Source organism: Choloepus didactylus, chromosome 22 (assembly GCF_015220235.1).
Source record: "Choloepus didactylus isolate mChoDid1 chromosome 22, mChoDid1.pri, whole genome shotgun sequence".
Taxonomy (NCBI): domain Eukaryota; kingdom Metazoa; phylum Chordata; class Mammalia; order Pilosa; family Megalonychidae; genus Choloepus; species Choloepus didactylus.
Genome location: NC_051328.1, coordinates 36,335,159 through 36,358,877, shown reverse-complemented (window position 1 = coordinate 36,358,877; position 23,719 = coordinate 36,335,159). Strand labels below are relative to the sequence as shown.

General features: G+C 40.7%; 3 protein-coding genes across 6 annotated transcripts in view; 1 reads left to right on the top strand and 2 right to left on the bottom strand.

Moving 5' to 3' along the window:
- C22H16orf46 (chromosome 22 C16orf46 homolog) overlaps window positions 1-9,789 on the top strand; it is a 37,338-nt gene extending 27,549 nt beyond the window's left edge. The window contains exon 5 of the mRNA XM_037816007.1: window positions 9,285-9,789. Coding sequence (XP_037671935.1) covers window positions 9,285-9,308 — 24 coding nt within the window. The 3' untranslated portion in view covers window positions 9,309-9,789. The remainder of the gene's footprint in view (window positions 1-9,284) is intronic.
- ATMIN (ATM interactor) lies at window positions 157-15,013 on the bottom strand. 3 transcript variants are annotated; one of them, XM_037816002.1, is made up of 4 exons: window positions 14,653-15,013; window positions 5,504-5,629; window positions 4,541-4,740; window positions 157-3,876 (listed from the first exon to the last, which is right to left on the bottom strand). In XM_037816002.1, exons 1-4 carry the CDS (start codon window positions 14,986-14,988, stop codon window positions 2,064-2,066), a joined length of 2,475 nt encoding a protein of 824 aa, XP_037671930.1. In that variant the 5' UTR covers window positions 14,989-15,013; the 3' UTR covers window positions 157-2,063. The 3 variants fall into 3 exon arrangements, with proteins under 3 accessions (XP_037671930.1, XP_037671931.1, XP_037671932.1); XM_037816003.1 differs by lacking the exon at window positions 14,653-15,013 and having other exon boundaries at window positions 4,541-4,759; window positions 5,504-5,626; XM_037816004.1 differs by lacking the exons at window positions 5,504-5,629; window positions 14,653-15,013 and adding an exon at window positions 4,849-4,989.
- Window positions 15,014-17,654: 2,641 nt separating this feature from the next.
- Window positions 17,655-23,719, bottom strand: part of CENPN (centromere protein N) — a 31,692-nt gene continuing 25,627 nt past the window's right edge. For both annotated transcript variants that reach the window (XM_037816030.1, XM_037816031.1), the window contains exons 7-11: window positions 23,035-23,136; window positions 21,676-21,739; window positions 20,761-20,873; window positions 18,623-18,749; window positions 17,655-18,384 (exon numbers count right to left, since the gene is read on the bottom strand). In XM_037816030.1, coding sequence (XP_037671958.1) covers window positions 18,302-18,384; window positions 18,623-18,749; window positions 20,761-20,873; window positions 21,676-21,739; window positions 23,035-23,136 — 489 coding nt within the window. In that variant the 3' untranslated portion in view covers window positions 17,655-18,301. The remainder of the gene's footprint in view (window positions 18,385-18,622; window positions 18,750-20,760; window positions 20,874-21,675; window positions 21,740-23,034; window positions 23,137-23,719) is intronic.

Below are 23,719 nucleotides of genomic sequence, written 5' to 3'. Positions count from 1 at the left end.
TAGCATATTTTCATGAACAAAGGTTAAACAATGACCAGGCACAACATTTCATTGTGACTTCCAGAAACGATGAGTTTTTTAAAAGTTAAGGCAACAAAAGTCACATTATAAGTAGACTGAAGAATTCACAAAAAAACCCACAAACCGGCAGAATTCTTTCTTGTTTTTAATCACTGAATTTCAGTTTTTACAATTACTTTTAGAACAATTCAGGTAACTAAGCTTTTGAGGGAGAGCAGTTCTTGTACAGTTCTATTACATGCACCATTTTTCTGCAAATAATTCTATTGGCTAGATTAACAAACACTGTCAAGGAAATAAAGTGTTTTTTGTTGTTGTTTAAGCCATAGATCAATGCATTTATATTTACAAAAAGCCATAAACAAACATGCATTTCTTCTTTATTAAGAGGTCTTAAATAGATGTTTAAACATTAAGGCAGCAATGATTCTAAATCATAATGAAATTCTAAGTTAAGGCTTTGTTTTGAAACCCACATTCATAGGCAACTGTGATCAAAGCAAACTCTTTTGTCTACCAAATTCAGTTCATCTGCCCAGGATATATGTTACCCATTACCAACACTTGCTCTGTATCTGATATATGGAATATGAATTAGTAGTAACACCATCAATTTACTTTAAGGAATTTAGTCCCCTTACTAGATTTTCTTCTGAGGATTTAGCCTTCAGTAGCACAAGCACCTGGAAAAGAAGGGACAGAGCATTTCTTTGTAAACTTAGAACACTTAACAAACTGCACTGATTCTTACTTTTCTGAAAGTTGGCCAACAATTAAGCAGGAACTCCTAGATAAAGAAAACCCTGAAAGCATACTTGACCTTGCTCCATCTCCAAACAAAAAAATATTCTTGATAATTGAAACAATAGGTCTTTGCCGCCTTTATTCTTTTTGAAGAAGACTGTTTTGTATAACTTTCTTAAAAATAAATAAAGCAAAATGCAGACTACCGTATTTTAGGTGGTTCTATTCTGTAATTGCTACCCTCAATGCACAAATAATACCCTTGCCAGACTGATGTCTTTGAGAAGCCATTCAAGGAAAAGAGATGAGTGGTGGATGAAGGAAGGTGGGTCACTTTAAAATAATCAAAGACTGCATTTTTGGCCTATTAAGCTTATAGATAGAAGTGCCACACATAGAAATTTAGGGGGAAGTGTCCTGTTCTCTTCCCACTTTTTTTTTTTTTAAACATAACAGCGTGATAAAAGCGCAGATCCAGGCTGTGGGTGCACTTTAGGAAGCTGCTACTACTGTAGACAGTAGGATGTTGGTAGGGTACACCCCAATGTTTCCATGCTGGGGGTGGCTTACTGTTATTTCAATTGGGAGGATCACTGTTTACATGTAAGCCCTTGCTATTCCTTTACACAATAATTTTTCAGCCATGAGCCTCTTGTGATTAAAATACTGTACACTTACATTGGTATCAATAGCAGCTCATGTAGAGAAGTTGACTACATGAAAACTATTCCAAAAGTGAGAGACAATTACAGTTTTCCTTTGTGTCTTCAAGTCAGAAGAGTAGGATGGCAAAGCAGATGAAGCTGTAGGCAGCATGGGTCTCAAACCATGTTAAGCGTTACGGTTTACATCCACTTCACAGGCTACTGTCGGGAAACAGGAATTTCTAACAAGCACTCTTAAAAATATATCTTATGTGCAATTTAAGTATGTTACACTCCAACATAAAACATTTAAAGATTTGAAAAGTTTCTACTGTAGTACCCGCCAAGCTTGGCATCAGCTAAATGGCTAATATTGTTTTTAAAGGTGTGAAGTACATCTATTTTTTTTAGAAGGAAAGACAAGTTTTGAAGGGGCAATGGTATGCAACACAAAAACAATCATTTTTAGATCAGCATCATACACTTTATAATACACTCATATTTATACACAAATTCATGTTTACAAGTACAAAAGGCAAAGAATCTAAGCAACTGCATAAACTACATTCAATAGTTAATACTGTTGTCCCCATTCCCTATTTTCTAAATCCAGAAAAAAACTGTAAATGCTGTCCCCATACGGGGACGTCTCTTTTAGAAGTTGGAGACCGTCTGTAGTTCTGCACATGTCTGGGTTTCCACAGAACTGAACTGAGACTCCATGGTGTTCCAGGCCAAATCGGCTAGCAGGAAGTCATCCATGGCTGTTTGAGTTTCATTGCTGGTGAAAAACAAACTCCCCAGGGTTTCAAAACAGGAATTCATGGTTTGTGTTTCTGTACTGTTCAACTGAACTTTGCTTTCTAGAGCAGGTAGGTTTTTGGTGGAAGTCCCTTCTGTTTGGGTTTCTGTGTCAGATGAATCAGTGCTCATGGAGAAGCTGGAGTGTTTCAGAATACTGCCCAGAGGCAGATGAGGGCTGCTGTCTAAAAAGAAGTTTAAGTCTGTCTGTGTCTGTGTATCAAACATTTCAAGGCCTAAGAAGTTGGCATTTCCCCTACAACTGTAGGACTGAGCAGAGGTGTCTGCAAGTAAAAAGTCAGTTTGGGTCTCGATGTCCAGGGATTCCAAGACTGGTTCAGTGTTCATATTGCTGAGTTCACTCTCTTCCGTTTGAGTTTGGATATTTGAGGCTGAAAAGAACTCTTCAATATCAAAATCTATTCCGGGATTTTGTGTCGGGCCAGATGAGAGCTGTGTGTCGGGTTCAGTGTTTGTGTCAGACAGAAGACTGCGATTATCCAACGTCTGACCTGGCAGGTTACTTGACAAGATGTTTTCTAAATCACTTAATAAATCTATGGTTTGGGTCTGATTATCTGTCATGTTTTGTGAAGGAAGAATACTATTCTGCTCATTGAAGTTTATAATTGATGCAGATTTCTCAATATCTTGATTTAAAGTCTTAGGGTCATTCTGAGATAACAATCCATGAGTTATAGTATCTGCTACCAAACTGTTGCTTATAATACTGTCTGTAGAAACCCTGTAGGATGAATGGACATTCTCAAAAATGTCCCCACACATTATTGCTTGGTCCATGTGTACCCCGTCATCTGTGGAACTTTGCACTCCACTGGTTTGCGTTTCTCTGGAGATCCCACCTGACTGGAAACAATCATCTAAAAAAGCATCGGTCTGAGCAGCTATAGATGAAGTTACTTTAGAACTAGGTAACAATGTCTGAGTATGAACACTAATGGGCAGTGAAACTTGAGAACCAAATGTCAAATCAGTTTGAGAACAAGACGATACGGAGGAGTCTGGGGAAGCCCACTGGGCAGAAGGCAGGAAGCCTGGTGAGCTGTAAGACAGATCTGTCTGCACGTTGATGGAGGAAATGCTGTGCTTCTGACATGTGTTCCCTAGTTGTTGTAAAGAAGGAGGTGGACTTTTACCCAAGTTCACCTGAACACCTGTACTGACTGGCTCGACAGCAATGGGATTCACAATTTTGGGGAGAGGCAGGCTCTCCTTAAGAGAGCAAGCCTCTGAATCTAGGCCGAGGATCAGGGTTCCAATGGACAAGGGGAGTAAGTGAACGGCGCCCATGGCAGAGCCCTGGTGATCCACACCCACTACCACAGGCTGGGCCGAAGAGTCGGCTGTAGTGGGCACAAAGACAGGCACGGGAGAAAACTGCATCACAGGCAATTTAACCAAAGCCACTTTGGGCTTTGGTAAAAGCAACTTCTGAGGGTATCTTGGAGGTGTTTTAAGAGTCTGTTTTCTGGCATTAGAGCTGCAAGAGTCTTCAAAGGAAGCCACTACCTTTATTTCCGAAGTTTCTAATTCTTGAGTGTCTGGTCTAGAAGTTGGTTTATTGATCAATGATTCAATGGTCTTTTTTGACAACTTCTGGTTGTTTGTGGAGTTCTCCATTTTCCTTTTCTTACTAGGTGGATCCCTGAAAACAATGACAGGGTAAAAGGAAAAAAACCACCTTAAAATGCAGCTTTCTTCAACTTACTCTGTTTTTTACAACTACAGCAGAGACCAAATTCAACCCCCAAAAGACAGATCCCTTCTTCTGCAATTCTGAGAACTGGGCCTATTATGGTAGGTGAGCTTCAGAAACACGCAAACAGGGAACGAGGGCGCATACATACATTTTTTTTAAGCTCTAAGTTCTAGAATTCAACTCAGATCTGTAAGCCTAAGAAAGCTAACAGATTATATAACTTTCATCATTTTTAAAGTAAGAAGTGATTACACCAAATATAAATTTGACCTTTAAAGCAAAGTAGTTTCATAGTAAAACGTACTCGTCCACAATCTAATATCCCTCTGATAGAAAATGCTGTGTAAGTTGAGCTTTTCAAATGGGAATCACGAAGGAACCTCAAAGGGGCTGGCAGAAAGAATATGGAAGAACAACTGGTATTTCAGTTACAGGCCCACATGTCGCTACTTCGCCAGCACTGCTGCCACTTCCAGAAGCCCCCTTCTTCCATGTTACATATTGTTTCCACCACTCCTTATTTCTCCAACACTAATGGCTCTCCAGGAAGCTTCGTATGAAGCTCTTCCCTTAGCTACTGACTTCTGGGCACCCTTTCTTTCCCCTGTACCTGTGCTCAGCAGGGATCTCATGGCCAGTTCGGTAGATGTGTGACTGCAAGGCAGTTCTGCTGGCATAAGGACAGCCACATGTGCACTGGAAGGTCTTGCCACAATCCTCTGCATGTCTTTTCAAGTCCCATTCAGTACCGTAAGAATTGCTGCACTTACTACATTTATGCTTCTTTTCAGCATGCATTTTCATAAAGTGCTGGGAAGATCATAAGAGACTAAAATGAAAAACAGCAACTGCTGAAAATACTTAAAAAATGATATACCCAAATCAACAATGATTTTAGATGTATAAAATAAAGCAGACCAAATCAAAGAACTTAAAGAGGACAAGTGGCAGTTTATTGGAGACTTCTTCATGTCATCCCTTTTGCTTTGTTACATGAGAGGAGATGGTTTTGGAAACAATCCACAATATCCAGCAGTTAGGCGTCAGTCTACAGAGCAGTGCTGTGGGCAGAAAAGATGTCTTTGCAATGCTCCTCCCAACACGCCCGTCCAGCCAATCCTTGGGGCAACCTTTCAGAGGCCAAAATCAGCCCATTCCCCAGGCCCAGGCCCTCCTCTTCTCCAGGCATCTGCTTCGGAAAGGCCCCCCAGTCTCCTTCTCCCTCGGAGGTCTGTTTCCCTCGCACCTTCTGCCCACATGCCCTCGGAGGCACACGCATTCCCACAGCAGATCCCCAAACACCTTTTCTCACTCTTTTTCAAACGGGTCGACTTCTCTTTGTCTCAGAACCCACTTCTGGACACCTTCCCCTCCCAATCAAACCTCGTTTCCTTCCACTCACACTGCACTCATACTCACTCTTTCCCCAACTGGGGGACACTCGGGCCTCTGTTCTCACCAGCTGCTTTCTGCTGGCGCCTCTAGTTATGTTTGGAAAGTCACTGAATGCCCACTAGGTTCATACCATCTGTGTTTCATCCTCAGAGAAGTATACGTAAGACAAGTGAAATACCTGTTTTACAAGAGAGAATTGAGAAAATGGTCTGTCAGGGCCTCTGGGGCATCCTTCAATTGGACAACAGTAGAATTTCGGTACAGTTTTCAAATCTTTCCTTATTGTTGGATTTACTATGCCGTCCTGCAAAAGAAAAATTACTTTAAATAATTACTTTAAAAAAACTCAATAGAACAGACTGAGGGTAATAAGAAGGAATGACAAAAAATGGCACAAAGGATTTTAGGGTGATGAAAATGTTTTAAAGTGAACTGTGGTGACAGTTGTACAACTGCAAATTTACTAAAATACAAAAAGAAAAACAAAAAACCCGCACGATTATTCACTGATCACCGTGAGTTTTATGGTATGTTAATTATAGCTTGATAAAGCTGTTAAAAAATTAAAGAAAGAAAAAAGAACTGGTATTTAAAATCATACTTCTATCTATTCCTTTAACATGCCTCCCCCTAAACATAAATCTCAGCCCCTGAAGTCAGCTTCTCTGTTTGCACGTGGCATCATTGTTACGGTTACCCAGGCTCAGGATCACCTGTAGGCGTTCCGCTCCCTGGTATCTCCCCACTCAAGTGTCTTACTCCAAGCCCCAGAAAACCTCCTTTGACTATGATTCTAAGGCCTTCCTAAGAAAAAACGTTGTGTACGGGGACTTTCTCTCTTTATCACAGCCCCCCCAAAGTAGCTGAAGCCAGTTCACACAATGTTCATATAGTCTTCTGAACACAGGCACCATGCTATTTTGGAATTTAAGATGATGGTGATGGTAGCACAACGTTGTGAGCATAATCAATAGGACTGAATTATATATTTGAACGTGGTTCAAAACAGAAATTTAAGGTTGTAAACATGTTACCAGAATAACAATTAAAAAAATATCCATGGAGTTGCAGAACACAGTGAACCTTTAGTTAAACTATGGACTATAGTTACTAGTACAATTATAAAATGTGCTTTCATTAGTTGTAACAAATGTGCCACACTGAAGCAAGTTGTTAATAATAGGGTGTTTCATGGGACTCCTGTATTTTATGCATGACTTCTGTAAATGCATAACCCCTCTAACAGAAAAATAAAAGAAATTCAACAATATTTAGTGGTTAATACTAATAATAGTATTTCCTATTTCGCCAGGCACTGTTACAGATATTAACTCATTTAATCCTAATAACCCTTTGTTATTACGTATGTCACTTTCAGCTGGGAGTTTAAAAACCCTTGATGAGTTAATTTAGTTGTCTCATTGCCCCTGATGTGCCCAGGTAGAGGAGGTGTAACACCCCTGGTGACCTCAGGGACAATTCTTGCCTGGACCCTCCCAGGTGGGCCTGAACGAAGTGGGGTGTGCCGGTTTGGATGTATTATGGCCCCCAAAATGCCATTACCTTTGATGCAATCTTGTGGAGGCAGACATATTAGTGTTGATTAGATTGGAATCCTTTGATTGTTTCCATGGAGATCTGACAGCGGGTCTGAATTAAATCACTGGAGCCATATAAATGAGCTGACAAACAGAAGGAGCTCAGAGCAGCTAAGAATGACATTTTGGAGAGCAACTGAGAGTGACACTTTGAAGAGCAGCTGCAGCTAAGAGAGGACAAAATGCCCCAAGAGCAACATTTTGGAGAATGCCATTTTGAAACGCAACCTGGGACCAAGCAGACACTAGCTACATGCCTTCCAAGCTAACAGAGGTTTTCCGGATGCCAATGGCCATCCTCCAGTGAAGGTACCCTGTTGTTAGATGCCTTACCTTGGACACTTTATGGCCTTAAGACTGTAACTTTATAACCAAATAAACCCCTTTTATAAAAGCCAATCAATTTCTGGTATTTTGCATAATAGCAACATGAGCAAACTGGAACGGGGGATTGGAATATTACAGGATATGGAATATGGACATAAATATTAAGAACTCACATAAACAAAAAAAGCAGCATATACTCAACATCTATAATTCAATTTCCTATTCTTCCCCATCATCCTTTGGAAGGGTTTGTTCATCATTTATATGAAGAAGGGATTGCTTGGTTGGCAGGAATGGGTGAGGGGGTATCTTATGAAGAAAGATTAGAATAAAATAAGAACAATATAGCAACTAATAGGGAAGGGGATAAAAGATCATGGTAATATAGAAAACATAAGAACAAGGAAAGGAACTGGAATTATGCAAATAGCTGTGACCAAAGCAATGGAAAGCAAAATTTCTGCTGAATATTTAAGAAAATCTGCTAAGCAGATATAATCAAAGTAGCTTTGGGTCAGAAAAGAGATGTACACACTTGGTAGATCTTGTCCATACACAGATGCTCTCAACACCAAACGGAGCTTCCCCGTCACCACTCCCTTCTCTTCTTCCTCCCTCTTTCCTATAGTTTGAGAACATCAAGGGTCAAGAAAAAGGTTTGAAGAACCTCCTCACAACCAGACTGAGGTTCACATCTGCCACACTGGGGCACTGCCATATGGCTGTGGCTATTCTGTCACACGGGTCACCTTCAACAGAGAAAACGGAACTCCCATCAGGACAGCAGATGCTCCGGGGCTGCTGAGCACTGTGTTTAGAAAGGAAGAACAATTGCAAGAAAGTGAGATTGTTTGACAAGAAAGAAACAGTGGTAGCTCCGGGTGAGGTTTCCTTAATTCTTGCTAAAAAAGATTGGCCAGTGACTTAGGAAGGAAACAGAAGAGTCCGTCTTTTCATTCACCGTTCTCAGTTCAGAAAGGAATCTTGGATGTACTTTGCTGGCTTCAGTTAAGAGAAATCTGAATAATGAATCTGACTAGAACTGAAAAAATGGTTTCATACAGGATATAAGGGAACATACTGATACTCTGAAATGCTATAATTTAAGTAAAGATTTGACTGTTAAAATTTGTATTTGCCGCAAATGTATTCTTCCTTCTTAGGCCTATTATACTTTACATATTGGTATCTTTTGAATTCCTGAACTTTACATATTTTAAAAACATAATTAGCAGCCCGATTAAGATGGCAGAGTGAGAAACCACAAAGAGAATATCAATAGAAAGATGGAAATTATGAAAAGGAACCAAACAGAAATGCAACATTCTCTAGAGGGATTTGTAACCACAAAGTTCAGATTTAAGTTATGATTATGATTACTGAATCATTATGTAGATATTCCTTTTTACTTTCTGGTATATTAGAGCAGACAGAGAGAAACATCTGATATCTTTGCATTGTAATCCAGCTGCCTTGATCTCTGATAATGATTGTATAGCCTTTATCTTGTGCCCTCGTGATTGTGAAAACCTTGTGACTGACCTCTACTTGTACCCATTTTATCTGGTTTCTTTAGTCTTATGATCACTAAAGACAGCCTCTAATGCTTACTATTAAAGGGTCTGGGTCAGCCCAGAACTAACCCACCCCAATTCCAAAGTTATCTTGATAACCAAAACTGGATCTAACCAAAAACGGGACCACCTGACATGGGCAGTAGCTCAGACTATAACCTACAAGTGACCTATACCTCATTAAATATTAAAAATTATGCCCATCATCATATTAAGGCTGCCATTTTCTTACGTATGTTCTGTGACTAAGCATGCAATCAATCTGTGCTGCTCAATAATTAGATCACCTCTAATTATATCATCTGCAGCCACTGGGCTCATTATCCTAAAACCTGCCCATATTTTGATACTATAAAACTATCAATTACTGCAGTTCAGAGAGGCAGATTTTGGGGCTGATAGGCCATCTGATCTCCTACTTTGTGCTTAGCAATAAACTCTTTCTCTCTTTGAAACCCAGGTGTCCCAGGAATTGGTCATTTGAGCACCTTGGCAAAGAATCCACCGCCTTTGTCCAGTATCAGGTTCAACAGCAGATTGGAGCTGGCAGAAAAAAGAATCAGTGAACTTGGAAGTTAAGACAATTGCAATCGTCCAGGCTGAGGAACAGAAAGAAGAAAGAAAAAAGAAAAGCAAACAGAGCCTGAGGAAATGTTGGGATACGAGCAAGCACAGCAATATACACATTGCTTGAGTCCTGGAAGGAGAAGACAGAGGCAAATAGAATATTCAAATAAATAATGGCCAAAAAATTCCCAAATTCAACGAAAAACATGAACATACACATCCAAGATGCTCAATGAACTCCGAACAGGATGAACTCCAAAAGACCCACATTGCGCCATGTTATAATCAGACTGTCAAATACCAAAGATAGAGAATTCTGAAAGCCACAAGAGAGAAGCAACATATCACATATAAAGGAGCCTCAATAAGATTAAGTGTCAGTTTCTCATTGGAAACCATGGAGGCAAGAAGGCAGTGGGGAGACATATTTAAAGTACTGAAAGCAAAAAACTGTCATCCAAGAATTTTATATCCAGTGAAACTGTCTTTCAAAAAAAAGAGGGGGAACTATTGTTGTAATGGTCCCTAGATTGTCCCTACTGCTCTTACAGCAGTCAAATCTATTCCTGAATTGTAATGGCTATCTCCAAACTCTGAGATGCTGATCCCTTTGTGTATAACCTGATTGGTCTCTGGAACACTGGGTATCTGTGTGACACCTGAAATTCAGAGCTACAGCTTGACAGATAATAATAATAATAAAAAAAGCTGAAATAGAGCCCAGACTTCAATTAGAGATATGAATGAAGCAGATCTGACTAAGACTAGGGCAAATCGGGCAAAGGGTGAAGGTTAAAACTGACTGTGTTCAAACTTCAACTTCCATGTGAGACCAAGAGAAGAGATGTTTATTTGGTGCAGGATCTATATTTTCTAAACAGTGTAACTTCTACAGTCAGTTTGTTCAAACACCACAATTACATGAAACTTTGACTAGGAAGTGAGATATGGTAGGTTTGTACAGGTTAGAGTGAAATAGTGACTCATCCCAAAGTAATTTGGGCAGAGAATAAAAATATATATGCAGGGCCCCCGGAGGAGCTGGGGGAAAATGTGGAAGGGTTGGGCTTCCTCACCTGGACTGATGCTGATGTTCTCACAAACATTGAGGACTGGTGCTGAGCCCTCTATCATGGGACTTGCCCTTATGAAGCTCCTTACTGCAAAGGAGAGGCTAAATCTGCAAATAATTGTGCCTAAGAGTCTCCCCCTGAGTATCTCTTTGTTGCTCTAAGATGTGGCCCTCTCTCTCTAGCTAAGCCACCTTGGCAGGTGAACTCACTGCCATCCCCTCTATGTGGGACCTGACTCCCAGGGGTGTAAATCTCCCTGGCAACGCAGGATATGACTCCTGGGGATGAATCTGGATCTGGCAACGTGGGATTGAGAACATCTTCTTGACCAAAATAGGGGTGCAAAATAAAATGAAATAGTTTCAGTGGCTGAGAGATTTCAAATGGAGTCGAAAGGTCATTCTGGTGGACATTCTTATGCACTATATAGGTAACACTTTTTAGGTTTTAATGTATTGGAATAGCTAGAAGTAAATACCTGAAACTATCAAACTCCAACCCAGTAGCCTGGACTCTTGAAGACCATTGTATAACAATGTAGCTTACAAGGGGTGACAGTGTGATTGTGAAAACTTTGTGGATTGCACTCCCTTTATCTAGTATATGGATGGATGAGTAGAAAAATGGGAACAAAAACTAAATGAAAAATAAGGTGGGATGAGGGGGTGATTTGGGTTTTCTTTACTTTTATTTTTTATTCTTATTCTGATTCTTTCTGATGTAAGGAAAATGTTAAAAAATAGATTGGGGTGATGAATGCATAACCATATGATGGTACTGTGACTAGCTGACTGCACACCATGGATGACTGTATAGTATGTGAATATATTTCAATAAAACTGAATTTAATTTAAAAAAAAAAAGAGGGAGGGATTAAGACATTCCTAGATAAACAAAAGCAGAGCTACTTTGTCACTAGTAGACCAGTCCTACAAAAATGCTAAAGGGATGTGGGGACCCAGGGCCCTGGACCCCTCCGCTCCCTAGTGAAAGTGAGTTATTGCACACAGCCACCTACTTGACTGGGACAGACGTTAGAGGTCACCAGACCCGGGGGTAGGGGGTGGTGGGGAGGGAGAATGTACAAATGGTACCGTAAACAAAGCAATGAAACTCCCACCCCTGATGACTGTTGATAACAAATCTTCACACCCCTGTATCACAAGACCCTGGTGAAACTCTGTTTTCATACCCTATGGAATGTCTTTGTCCTAACCCTTAGAAACCACCTCCTAGCACCTCCTGCTCTTTGTGGAGCCCTAACTTCCGTCTTGCCTGGCTGGCCGCCACCATGGAACTATCTCTTGTTCGTAAGATCTAATTAAACTCATGTCTAACACTGTGCCTGGCATGCTTTTTGGTCTTGGGGCTGAGGTGAGTTGGAACAAGGGAGTTCTGCAGGTTGAAAGGAAAGGACACTAGACAATTGACTGAAGTCACATGAAGAAATAAAGCTCTCCAGTAAATACCCAGTACTATTCCATTTTTTATTTGTAACTCTACTTTTTACTTCCTACAGTTTCTGAAAGGCAAACATATAAAATGTAATAATCAATGGTTTTGGACTCATAATGTATATGTACTTTGTGACAAGAACTACATAAAGGTGGGGGGACAGAGGGGTAGAGGAACATTGTTTATGTATGCCATTGAAGTTGTTAAGTTGATATCAAAGTAAATGAGATTGTTATAGATTTAGGATGCTAAATGTAAGCCCCATGGTAACCACAAAGAAAATATCAGAGAATATGGAAACTCTTAGAGACAGAAAGTAGCATGGAGGTTACCAGGGGTGGGGAGAAGGGGCAGTGGGGAGTTAATGAGAAGTGTGTGTAGGGTTTCTGTTTGGAGTGAAGGGAAAGTTCTAGTGATGGATGGTGGTGAGGGTATTGCAACATTGTGCATGTGATTAATCTCACTGACTGGTATGACTGGGAGGGGTTGGGATGGGAAGATTTATGTTGTTTATATGTTTCCACAATTTAAAAACAAAGAAAGAGAAGCTAAAGAGATAATGACATTTCAGTGCAATACATGATACTGGATGGACTCTTAAGAATCGACAAGAAAAAGTCCAAAGGATATTATTGGGAAATAAGAAAAAAATGGAATACAAAATGTAAGCTTTGTATTAATGTTAAATTTCTTGAACCATAGCTGCACTTAAGATGATTACATAAGTGAATATTCTTGTCTAAAGGAAATATACATGGAAGTATTAGGTATTCAGAGATTATGATATGTACAACCTGCTGGCCAATGTTCAGAAAATAGAAAGAAAGAATGATATGGCAAAATGTTAAAATTGGTGGAACTGGGTATCTGGGGGATGGGGTTGGAGGTACGTCATTCTTTGTATGGAGTTTGTATTATTTTTGCAACTGTCCTGTAAGTTTAAAACTATTTCAAATAAAAAGTAAAAAAAAACAACAAAAAAACCAAAAAAACCCCACAAACCATAACTAGAAAAGTCTATTGTATACTATCAATCTATTTTCCTGACAGTAAATGGTATCTTTATGCTAACAGAGCCTTAATGAGCCTTGAGCAATACAGAGTGCCAAACAGCAATCCCAGAGAAAAGAACAATAGAAACTGCTGAGACCTGCTTGGTAGAGTGATGTCCAGGCCAATACCAAGGAAAGTCCTGCTCAGACTGGCGGTTCCATTGTGCTCAGAGGTGGAACGTCTGCCATGGGTCTCTTTCAGTGACGAGTTTGTGTATGCACTAAGAGAACCAGGGGCTTAGGCTGCAGAATTCTTAAAATACAGGTCATCCACCCAAATTAGGATATGGTTAAGAGACGGAACAATTTAGTAAAAATTTAGTATGAGAGAGACGACTTTAATATAGATTGAAGACCATTCCCAGAGTTATTGCACTTGTGGGACTCTGTGCTGAAGGAAACCCACACTATTCTGCAGAAAGCCGCGGCCCCACCTGCCGGGCTTCCCGGGCACACCTCCATGTACATCCGGCTCCTTGATCTTCCCAAGAAGGCGGCTGCGTCTCTGTTCACTGGTGGGCAGAGCAGGTCACCCTTTGTTTGCAACATATTCACTGCTCTACTAGAGAATATAACCTCAAACTTTCTGTTAAATTCTTATCAGAAGACTGATTCTAAGAAAGTTCCTAAGGAAAATTTACCTGAAGGACTGAAAGAACTTGCAGTACCCTGGGTATTCTAAATCCGCTCTTGAACAAACTCAGACCATCAAAAGGTACAAATTCACAAAATGGCTTTCAGTGACTTATGCTCTCATATGTCACTGCTGGCATAGAAAGACACTAAGAAGTGGTGGGAGGAAACTTCCTACTATAATGACTGAGAAATTATGATTTAATAGGTCTTGGGTGGGGCTGGACATCTGTATTTTTAATAAGCTTTCCACAGATGTGAACCAGAGGTTGAAAATCAACGCTCCATTTTACATAATGTGTAGGGGTCGTTCGGATTAATGTCATACTGTCCTGTGGCCGGCTTTTAAAGGGGATCCACCCACGAAATTTCCCTTAGGTCTAATTCCTGAGCAAAGCTGCTCTTACTAACACCGTGGAACTTGTAATGAAGGGTGCTTCAAGCCCCATCTGCAGCTGCCTTCTAACAACCCGGCAGGACCCACGAGCCTAAAGGCGGTTCTGTGGGGGCGGTGGAGAGCACACCGGGTCCAGAACCGGAAACCCAGGTTTAAGTCCCAGCACTGCCAGGGTTGTGTAACCGGTCTCCCGTCAGTATAATGGGGATAACGTATCCCTCACAAAGTTGCTGTGAGCGACGATAAGAGAGGATTTGTAAAATGCCTGGGCCAGTGTCTGGCACGAAATAAAGAGGCCGGTCAGTAATGACTTGTCTGAGCCTGACACTTGAGTGGCATGACCCAATATTTCCCTTTTACTGTGTACTCATATATACTAGCTCTTATCTCCCCGCTCCATTTTATATAATGTGTAGGATGCCCTTATTTGTTTGGCCTGCTTCAGGTATCAAATTCTAAGCAGGAAGAGACTGAACACAAGCAACTGCAATCCACACATTGTGGACGTGCTCCCAGAGCCCCCTTGGAATCCCGGACTCTGCGCCCCGTTTCCGCGCCTGCTGCGGGCGCCGGGCGCTTTGTTGCAAGGCAGGTTCCCCGGGCCGGGCCGCGACCCCCGGCGGCCCCACGGCGCGGCGGGCCGGGGCTCACCTGCAGGCGGTGGCTCTTGACCAGGTGCATGTTGAGCGCGGGGCTGTTGGGCAGGATCTTGCCGCAGCCGCGCACGGTGCACAAGATGTTGGTGCGCACGGCCCGGGACAGCTCGCTCACCGACGGCTGGATCAGCTCCCGGGCAGGCAGCGCTGGAGATGCGGGCTGCTGCCTCGCCGCTGCGGGCCGCGGTCGGCTGCCCCTCAGCCGTCCCGGGGGACCCCACGGACCCGAGGCGGCGGCGGCTCCCCTCGCGGCCGCCGGGACGGCCGGGGCGCCCAAGGTGCCCGAGCCCAGAGCCGCGGGCCCCGCCGCCGCCGCCTCAGAGGCCGCCATGGCTCCCACACGGCGGCAAGACCGAGCTCGCAGGCCCCGCCCTCCACCGCAGCCACTTCCTGCAGGGGGTGGGGCCGCCGGCTCATTAGCATCCGGCGAGCCCGCCAGCGCCCAGGCCCCGGCTCGCGGCGCCCCCTGTCGGTGGTGAAGGGCGCGTCTCTGCGGGGCCGTCGCCTGGGTCGGGCGCGTGGATTGTAGAGCTTCACCGAGGTACGTGGGGACAGGTAAAACGTGTTGATCCCGCCGGTCTATCCTCCGTCTTCCTACGAACTTGGCCTCGGGCAGTGGTTTGTATGGAAGAAAAAGCAATGCGTTCAATTAAAACTCTGCTTCCCAAAGATTAGAAACAACCCAAGAGCTCAACGCAGGTTGTACTGATCACCGCGATGAAGGATTGAGGGCTTCCCGTATACACACTTTTCACTTAGTACGTCACAGTTTGTCTTCAAAACAGTCCTAGGGGGCATGTACTGTTAAGTCACACACACACACACAGAAACACATTTTCCAAAGAAGATTTAGGCTTAGAGAAATTAAGTAACTTGCCCTGGGCTACACTATACAAATGAAAGGATTGTTATAAACGACAGGGCTATCTTTTTAAGGAGGCTGGATGTACTTGTCTAATTGCAGAAATTCTGTTACTTTTGGGAGACAGTGTAGCTCAGTGCAAGGTTCCCAGTCCAGAATACTAGAGGGGCTAAATAGGTTATAAATGGGCCCGGAGGCCAGGTGTAGACAAACGGAGGGGAAGGTCTGCAGTGAAGGTGAAAATTCATCCTTTCCTTGAAGGGGGCAGCTGCTACTCATCTTTGGTATTGCTAGATTTAGCTTTCAAGATATTTACATGAAAACTCCTAACTTTTATATATTAGCAACTGTATGTTTTCTGTTGCTGCAATAATAAATTACACAAATTTGGAGACTTAAAACACCACAAACTTATCTTACAGGAGTTTGAAATGGGTCTTACTAGGCTAGTACCAAGGAGGCAACAGGGGAGAACTTGTTTCCTTGCCATTTCCAGCTACTAGAGGCCTCCTGCATTCCTTCATCTTCAAAGTCAGGAATGGCCAGTCAAGTCTCTCTCCTATCTCATTGCTCTGAATTCTTTAGTAGTCACATCTCCCTCTAACTCTCTTCTACCTTTAGGGACCCTTTTGGTTATATTGGGCCCACCTGGATAATCCAGAATAATCTCTCCATATGTAAAGTCCCTTTTGCCTTGTAATGGACACAGATTACAGGATTAACACATGGCATTTCTGGGGGGGCGAAACAACACATCTGTGGGCAGGCTGGCATCCGTGGGCTTGGGGTTAATCCCAGCTCAGCCACTTACTAACCTAACTTTGGTTTTCACTTCAGTAAAATGAGACTAATAATGCTGCTGCACTATAGGATTGTTATGAAAATAAATGAGATAGTGCATCCAAAACCTAGCACAGTGCCTGCTGCATAGTAAGTACTCAATAAATGTGAACTATTATTCATTTTTGCAGACCTTACCTAAGGTGCAGTAAAATTTTCTTTTGAATCTAGAGATCTTTGGTCCTGCAATTACTGCTACATCTGTTCCCAAGGACCATCAAGAACATAATAGGAATTCACTGAGTCCTCAACCAGTACTCTCATTTCCTTGAGAAGCCTGTCTAGGAGGGCCACAGGGTGCAACCTCAAGTAGTTGCAATGTAAACTGGATAATATGACGAATGTCTCTTGTTCAGACCTCCAGTTCCACAGGGAGGGCTGTGAGCCTGTAGGAAACCATCCTGGGAACTGCAGGGCCTCTGTGCAGATGCAGCAAAGGCATGCAGCACTGAGAAGTATCTACTGTGTGCACACATAGGGAAAGATGCCCGAAGTAAACTGGTGTCTACGATCTACAATGGAATAAGCACTGTTAAGCCCTACAGATTCGGTGCCTCACTCTGAGATAATGGAAGTATCTATTATTACATGTGCTACTTACATTTAAAAATATAATTTTCATATTAGATAACTTACAATCTGTAGGCAATATCATTACATTAAAAAGCATTAACCTTTTTTGTCTGATTGTAAATAGAAAAATACAGAATGGGCCTTTATACCTTGAGTTGTTTTCCTCAGTGGGTGCAGGATTCAGCCACTTCTCTGGTTCTCCTTATGCCCAAAGCATTTGTAAATAAGACTGGGTTAGAATAAAGCTTGGATCATGGAACCCAGACATGCTAGCTGGAAATGGGGTAGGGAGGTTTTAAGGCAGAGTACAGTGCTAGCATGTTTCAATGACTGGCCTAGGTGATGTGCTTGTTTATATCTTACAGGTTCTATGGATTTTTTAAATTGCTGTTTTCTTCTCTGCTTTGGCCACTGGCAAACTCCAAGCTCAATTTTTAATCTTCTTCTGGCAACTGGATATGTACTGGTATGTTCTTGCATAGTAATCTTATCCCTAGCTTCATTTTGTGCCCCCACCCCCCCTTTTTTTTTGTCCTCCCATTTGCCCAGATTTCCTCACCTTTTAATTTTATCAAAATTGTACTGTGTGTTTTTATAACCTCAAACCCTTTCTGGAGTAAGAGAGGGATTAGATTTTTAAAAATGTTATAATTATAAAAGGACTTGCTATTTAGTGATGATCACTGAGGGATTTTCACAAAAAGTAACCAATGTACCAGTTTTTAAATATCTTTATTCACAAATCAGTATAATATTGGTCAGTTTGAATGCTATATTTGTGATAAAACATGATGAAAAGTATATTTACAATGAAACCATTATTTTTACATAACGGAATCAACTGATGTGTGACCTCCTGCAATAATAATTTAATGGATCCAACTCTACCCTCTGAATGGACCGATTTTGATTGAGTTAGGTATGGTTTCTTAGTGCTTCTTTCTGTGATCCAAGACTCCAGAGAAAATCCCTGGAAATCAGCAATTGAACCAGACCACCCCAGGACTGAGGAGAGCGGAAGCAGAAAAGGGCACTAGGGCTGATGCCCTACAGTCTCAACCACTGTGCCAAACACATGATTTTGGAGCATTCGGGCATCAAAGGTCAAGCCTGGAGCCATATATTTACCCTGTCCATCACAAATGCCCACATTTGCTATACTTTGCAAGATACTGAGGTGGGGAGGAGGCACGCAGTGGAGGAGGAAAGAATCAGTCCCAACAATTATATTAGCATTTCTAAATTTTCAATACAAAGGATTAATTTCTAAAATGTAAGTTTATAGGCAGAAGTAACCCAGCTAGCCATTAGTTTAAATGCATCTGCAATATAGTCAGGGAGCTGCTGTGCTTACAAATCTGCATAAATGTTATTTATCTCTAATTTTAAAATAATTCATTCCCTTGTTGGGTATGCAGGTGAGCAACGGAGAAAGTGGTGCATCTGCAATACCTGAAATAAAGAAAAAGAAAGTTGAAATAATTACAGAGGCAAAGATGTGAATCAGTTTTAAAATGGCCAAGATGAGAGGGTATTTCATGGACCCCCCCCCCCCATTAAGTGCAGAAGCAGAATGTGCAAAACAGTGCATCATGGGACATCAGACTGGAGGTAATCAGTCAGCAAAGAGAGGCTCTAACAGAAGTAGGCTGCTGATTTTTCTAGCTTAGAAAATAAGCTGACTACTCACCCGCTGGAGCTAAGGATTTCAATGCTTCCAAAAGATGTGGACTAGAGAACTTTATTAGGCACCGAAGGGGTTCTTCCCTTTCAGCCAAGATGCCCCTGTTTAAGTCACTTTTGAACTTTGTTTCAAGCTGTCAACAAATATATTTATAAACAACTTTTAAATATGTCAGTTGGAATATAACAAAATAAATATAAACAAAATCATATGCTTCTCATAAATTCTTGCAAGAAATGTAAGTACTAATGGGGGCAGGTACCATTACATTTGCTATCTGCAAATGTAGAGAACAATCAATAGTTAAATGACATCGTGCATAAAATGCAAACAGGCCCAGTACCTGACACACAGAAGACGCTGAATGTCAGTTCTGCCCTCAGATGCTCTTTACGATTTGCATTCCTAATGGAAAATTAGCACTATCTTTTGTAATCATCATTTCAATGTAAAAATGTCATGTCTTTTGAGCCCCTACTGCTATTTTTTTTTTTTACCTTCTTAATTTGGAGATTTTTAGCACACACAAAAGTAAGGAACACAGTATAAATGGATCCCTTTGCGCACCCAACTGAAATAATGATCAACTCGTGGCCAAGCTTGTTTCTCTGATTACCCCACCTCCCATTTCCTACTGTCCATCCCCCACTGGATTATTTTGAAGCAAATCCAAGACAGCACAGCACTCTATCTGTGAAGATTTTAGTATGTCTCTCTAGAAAAGGACTCCTTTTACAAGCTTCACTCTAATACCATTATTACATGTAAGGAATTAATAACAATTCCTTAATTATTATCAGGTATCCAAGTACTGCTTCTTTAATAGGTACTTGTCTCGTAGATTCTAAGTTTCAATTTTTCTTATAAATGCTCCTTAAAATTTAGAATCAGTATGCTGAAATATTTTGGGAGTGAATAATCTCTTCAACTAACTCAAATTGTTCAGAGTAAAGAGAGAGAAAGAAAGAAAGCAAATGCGGCAAAATGTTAATTAGCGAATTGAAGTGAAGGGTAAATGGATGTTCACTGTAATATTCTCCCAAGTTATCTAAATTTTGCTATTTTTAAAGATTGAAAACTTAAGGAAAAATTAATAGCAGGTCTGAATAAATGTGTACCTTGACTTATGGAATAGAGCTGTTCTAAGTTGCATGTAAAGGACAGTTTTGCAAATCAAATTTATATCCCACACCAGGGTTTCTCCAACATAGTGTGCAGAATCGGCTGAAAGGCTTATTAAAGCCAGATGGCTGGGCTCCCCCTCCAGAGTTCCTGATTCAGAAGGGCTAGGATGGGGCCAATAATATGCACATGGTTCAGATTCCCAGGTGATGTGATATTGCTGGTCCACACTTTGAGAACCACTGTCCCAGATTATGAACTCTCTGGGTTAAAACCTACTATTAAGGAAAACCAATTTTAAAGTTGTCAGTCATTTTCTTTCACTGAAAACATATCAAACTAAAAAGGCATTGGGCGTAAAAGAGGAGCTCAATAGCAGATTTAGAGTGTGGCTGTAGAGAGGCTGAGCAGAAAGAACCTTGTTATAGGGCTTGGGGCAAGGAGAAAATTCCAGGGCAAGGACTCTGGAATTGGATTAGGGTGATGATAGAAAGCCTAAGTGATTCTCATGGTGGCCATGGGCTTGCATTAAACACCTGTAGCCTCTCAGCTGGCACACTTCTGAAAGGAGCTAAGTTTGCAGTACTGTCTGGGTAGCAGGTTTTTCTCCATGTGATGACAACGGGGCTAGGCAATGACTTATTTAGTCACTCTTTTATTTAGCAAGTACCTATGAGCACCTATTATGTGCCAAGTACTGTTGTAAGTACAGATAGATTAGAAAACTATAACTTATGGATAAGAGTTGAACAATTTATTTTTCCTCTAAAATACAGATCACAGCCTGTTATACATAGCCAAATATGAAAAGTGCAGTAAAAGGCAAATTCAAAATTTCAAAATGTCTCCTCTGCTACTGGGAGATCTTATAAGTATAATCAAGAAGTCTGTTTAACTCATAAATCTCTTAAACAAAATTAAAGTGATAAAGAGAACAGTTTCTTAGAATTCTTTTCCATTAAAGATTTTGTCTTTTTTAAAAAATTGATAACTTGTAGCTAATGTTTACAGCAGTGTCCTACCTTATATTGTGCAAATTCTAGTCTTGGCTGAGGATAGTTTCCAAAAGTTTCTTGGGTCACTCTTTGAACTCTTTCTTTTTCTATTTTGTTCTCGTGAATGATCCTTGAATCCACTATAGATGGAAGATTTCAAATCAAACAGCTGTTAGGAATATAGTTCATTCTTAAAGTATCCACCTTTTATTCTTAACCCTCAACTTACTTGTACAATTTAAAAATAATGTTTACTGTTTCTTTTGATTAACAAACAATTTTGTATTCTGCTTTCTTCACTTAACATGATTATCAAGAATGGTCCCACGCCATTGGAAAGTAAAAAAAAAATGTTTAGTTCACAATGACTGCACCATTTCCTTTCACTGCCAAATTGTTGCTAGGAGAAAGAAAAGCTTTCATTTTAGTAAGTTTCTGCTGTACGTTTCTCAACTTTCTCGTTTACTTTAGCAAACATGTCATCGTTAAGTAGTGATCCGGTCACAGTTCTGATTGTTCAGAAAGCAGTTTATGCAGCATTAAGACTCCGGGACCCAGACCCAGGCAGATGCAGGTTTCCTTTCCTGCGTTGCCAATTCTAGCTGTGTGTGACTTTGCCTAGCAAGTTCCAAATCTCTCTGAAACCCACTTTTCTGATGAATAGAATATGTTAATGGGGCTGTTGTGAATATTAAGGGAATGATACATATAATCATCTTAGTGGGGTGCTTGGCACAAAAACAATGCTCAACAACTATTAGCTATTATCTGTTTTTGTTCTTATTAGATGCCTACTTCAACCAAAATTCAACTTTCAAATTATCTAAAAGCAGTCAAATAGTTTTGGATCAGGATCCAAATACATATGTTTTACTGAGTGACAGAAATCTAAATAGGAATGAAGCACTTCCATATTCCAGTTTTATCTTAAAACACACATACTATTTATATCTAGCCCAAGGCTTCTTTCCTGTAGAGGTGTGGCAGAGTTGTAAGTTTCAAAGGCCTAGAAGACAAAAATAAATGAATAAAGTGAATGTTTTCCTAATGTTAACATTTCAAAGTATAGGTCTTAATTGGCTTTAGTACATAGAAGTATGCCAAATCTTATCTTTATTTTTTTCCAACAAAAAGACATTTGTGGCCACATCATGATTGAGTTGAGCATTTCTCCTAGAGCAGGAAGCGGACAGTGTGACTGCTGGGGTGAGTGCAGAGTTGTTTGGTTTGAGACGCTTCCTCTGCACTTGTTTATCATAAAAATGGAGCTCTAGGAAGAATAGGTGGTAAGAACAAAAGCTAGAGGAATCAAAGGCTGGATTTGCCATGTGATGTTCCAGATTCAAAGCTATGTCTTTATAACCCTAACAAACTTACTGAAATTACTTTAGGAATAAAGTAACTTTCCTATGTACTGCAAGTCTGCATCTCACTCCCTTTTCCCCACCTTCCCTCAATGAAGCCATTGTTCTTGACAATGAGAATCTTCCCAGGAATCTAACTGTCACATTATAGCAGATCAGTTTATATCAGTTTGGTGGGAGGGTGGTGAGTGGAAGGGGCTGGTCATGGAAGAAAGTCAGTATCTAACTTCTTAATGTGAGATTTTTTTTTTCCCCGTAAAGAGTGGCTTGCAGACAGCTGTTACTTCTTTCCACTTAGAACAGGCGGAAATACCTAGGTATGACATATTCAAGGACTCAGAGATATACACAGAGCATTAGTAATCCACCTCCAGGAGCCTGAACACATAAGTACACATTCGCTGTGCAGGAAGGAAAAAAAAGCCCTGAGTCCATGAATCAAGGACAGATCTGTTCGTCGTCAGTGGGAAACTGCATTTAAATAATTTTAGCAAATAAATAAATAAATTGTGGGATGTAATAAACCAGTACATTCTCCTTTAATTCCAACCCGTGTATCACCTGCTTGACTGATGGGATAAAAATTAATTGTTTCTATCTTGTATAATAAAATGATACAATTAGCTTCAAAAGACAGCATTACCTTACTCTGAAGAGAAAATAAATTCTAACTGGAATAGCTGATTGGGAAACTGAGATCTATAATATATATTCCAATGGCAAGTGAAGAGTATAAAACACATTAAAATTATATAAACAGATGATGGTGAGGAATTATTTTGTTTCCTTTTCTGTTAACCAACCAAAAGCTTTCTCTACTTAATTAATATCTAATGTGATCTTCCCTTGTTGGAGATGGATGTTTCCCCCTGCTCAGTGGCTCCTAACTCCTGTGAAACCAAAAGGAGGACAGCTTTCAAGAGACTGATCAGCTCACCTGATTATACTGTTTAAAAACAATAGCCTTGAGAGAGTCCAGATATCGGCTTCTGAGGTCCATTTTCACAATCTGATGGTGTTTGCTAGCAATTGTCAATGCCTTGAAACGAAAATCATCAACACTATTAGGATTTCTGTCCCCAGGTTTACAGTATTTGTGAAAACAAATGTAGAAGCTGCAATAAGTGCACGGCTTACACTCAAGAGTGAAAAAGAAATCCAGAAAAATTTATTCTCACGACCTGTTACTCAGTTTAAATAACAAAAACCATGGCTACTGGCATTAAGAATGCCATAAATGTAAAATTTTTGTGCAAGTTTTCGAAAAGTGATCCTATTTAAAGTTAGGAATTACAATAAATCACCCACAGACTTGGCAATAAACAATGGTACTTAAAATGCTAACTGTTTTAGAATACCAATCTTCTAATACACAATACTACCACACAAAAATGCAAATATGTATGCTTTAGGACAAATATTGACAGAAAAAAAATGTATATTAAATGCAATTTGTAAAAGCCTTCCATCGTCTGGAGAAACAAGTTAGCAGACAGAAGCAGAATTAATAGAATTAGATATTTATGTGAAAACTAGATACTCAATGGAGTTTCCTTTAAGATACTCAATGGAAATGAACATTAGCCTCTGGGGTAGTGTTTAAACCTGCTGTGGCCCGGTTT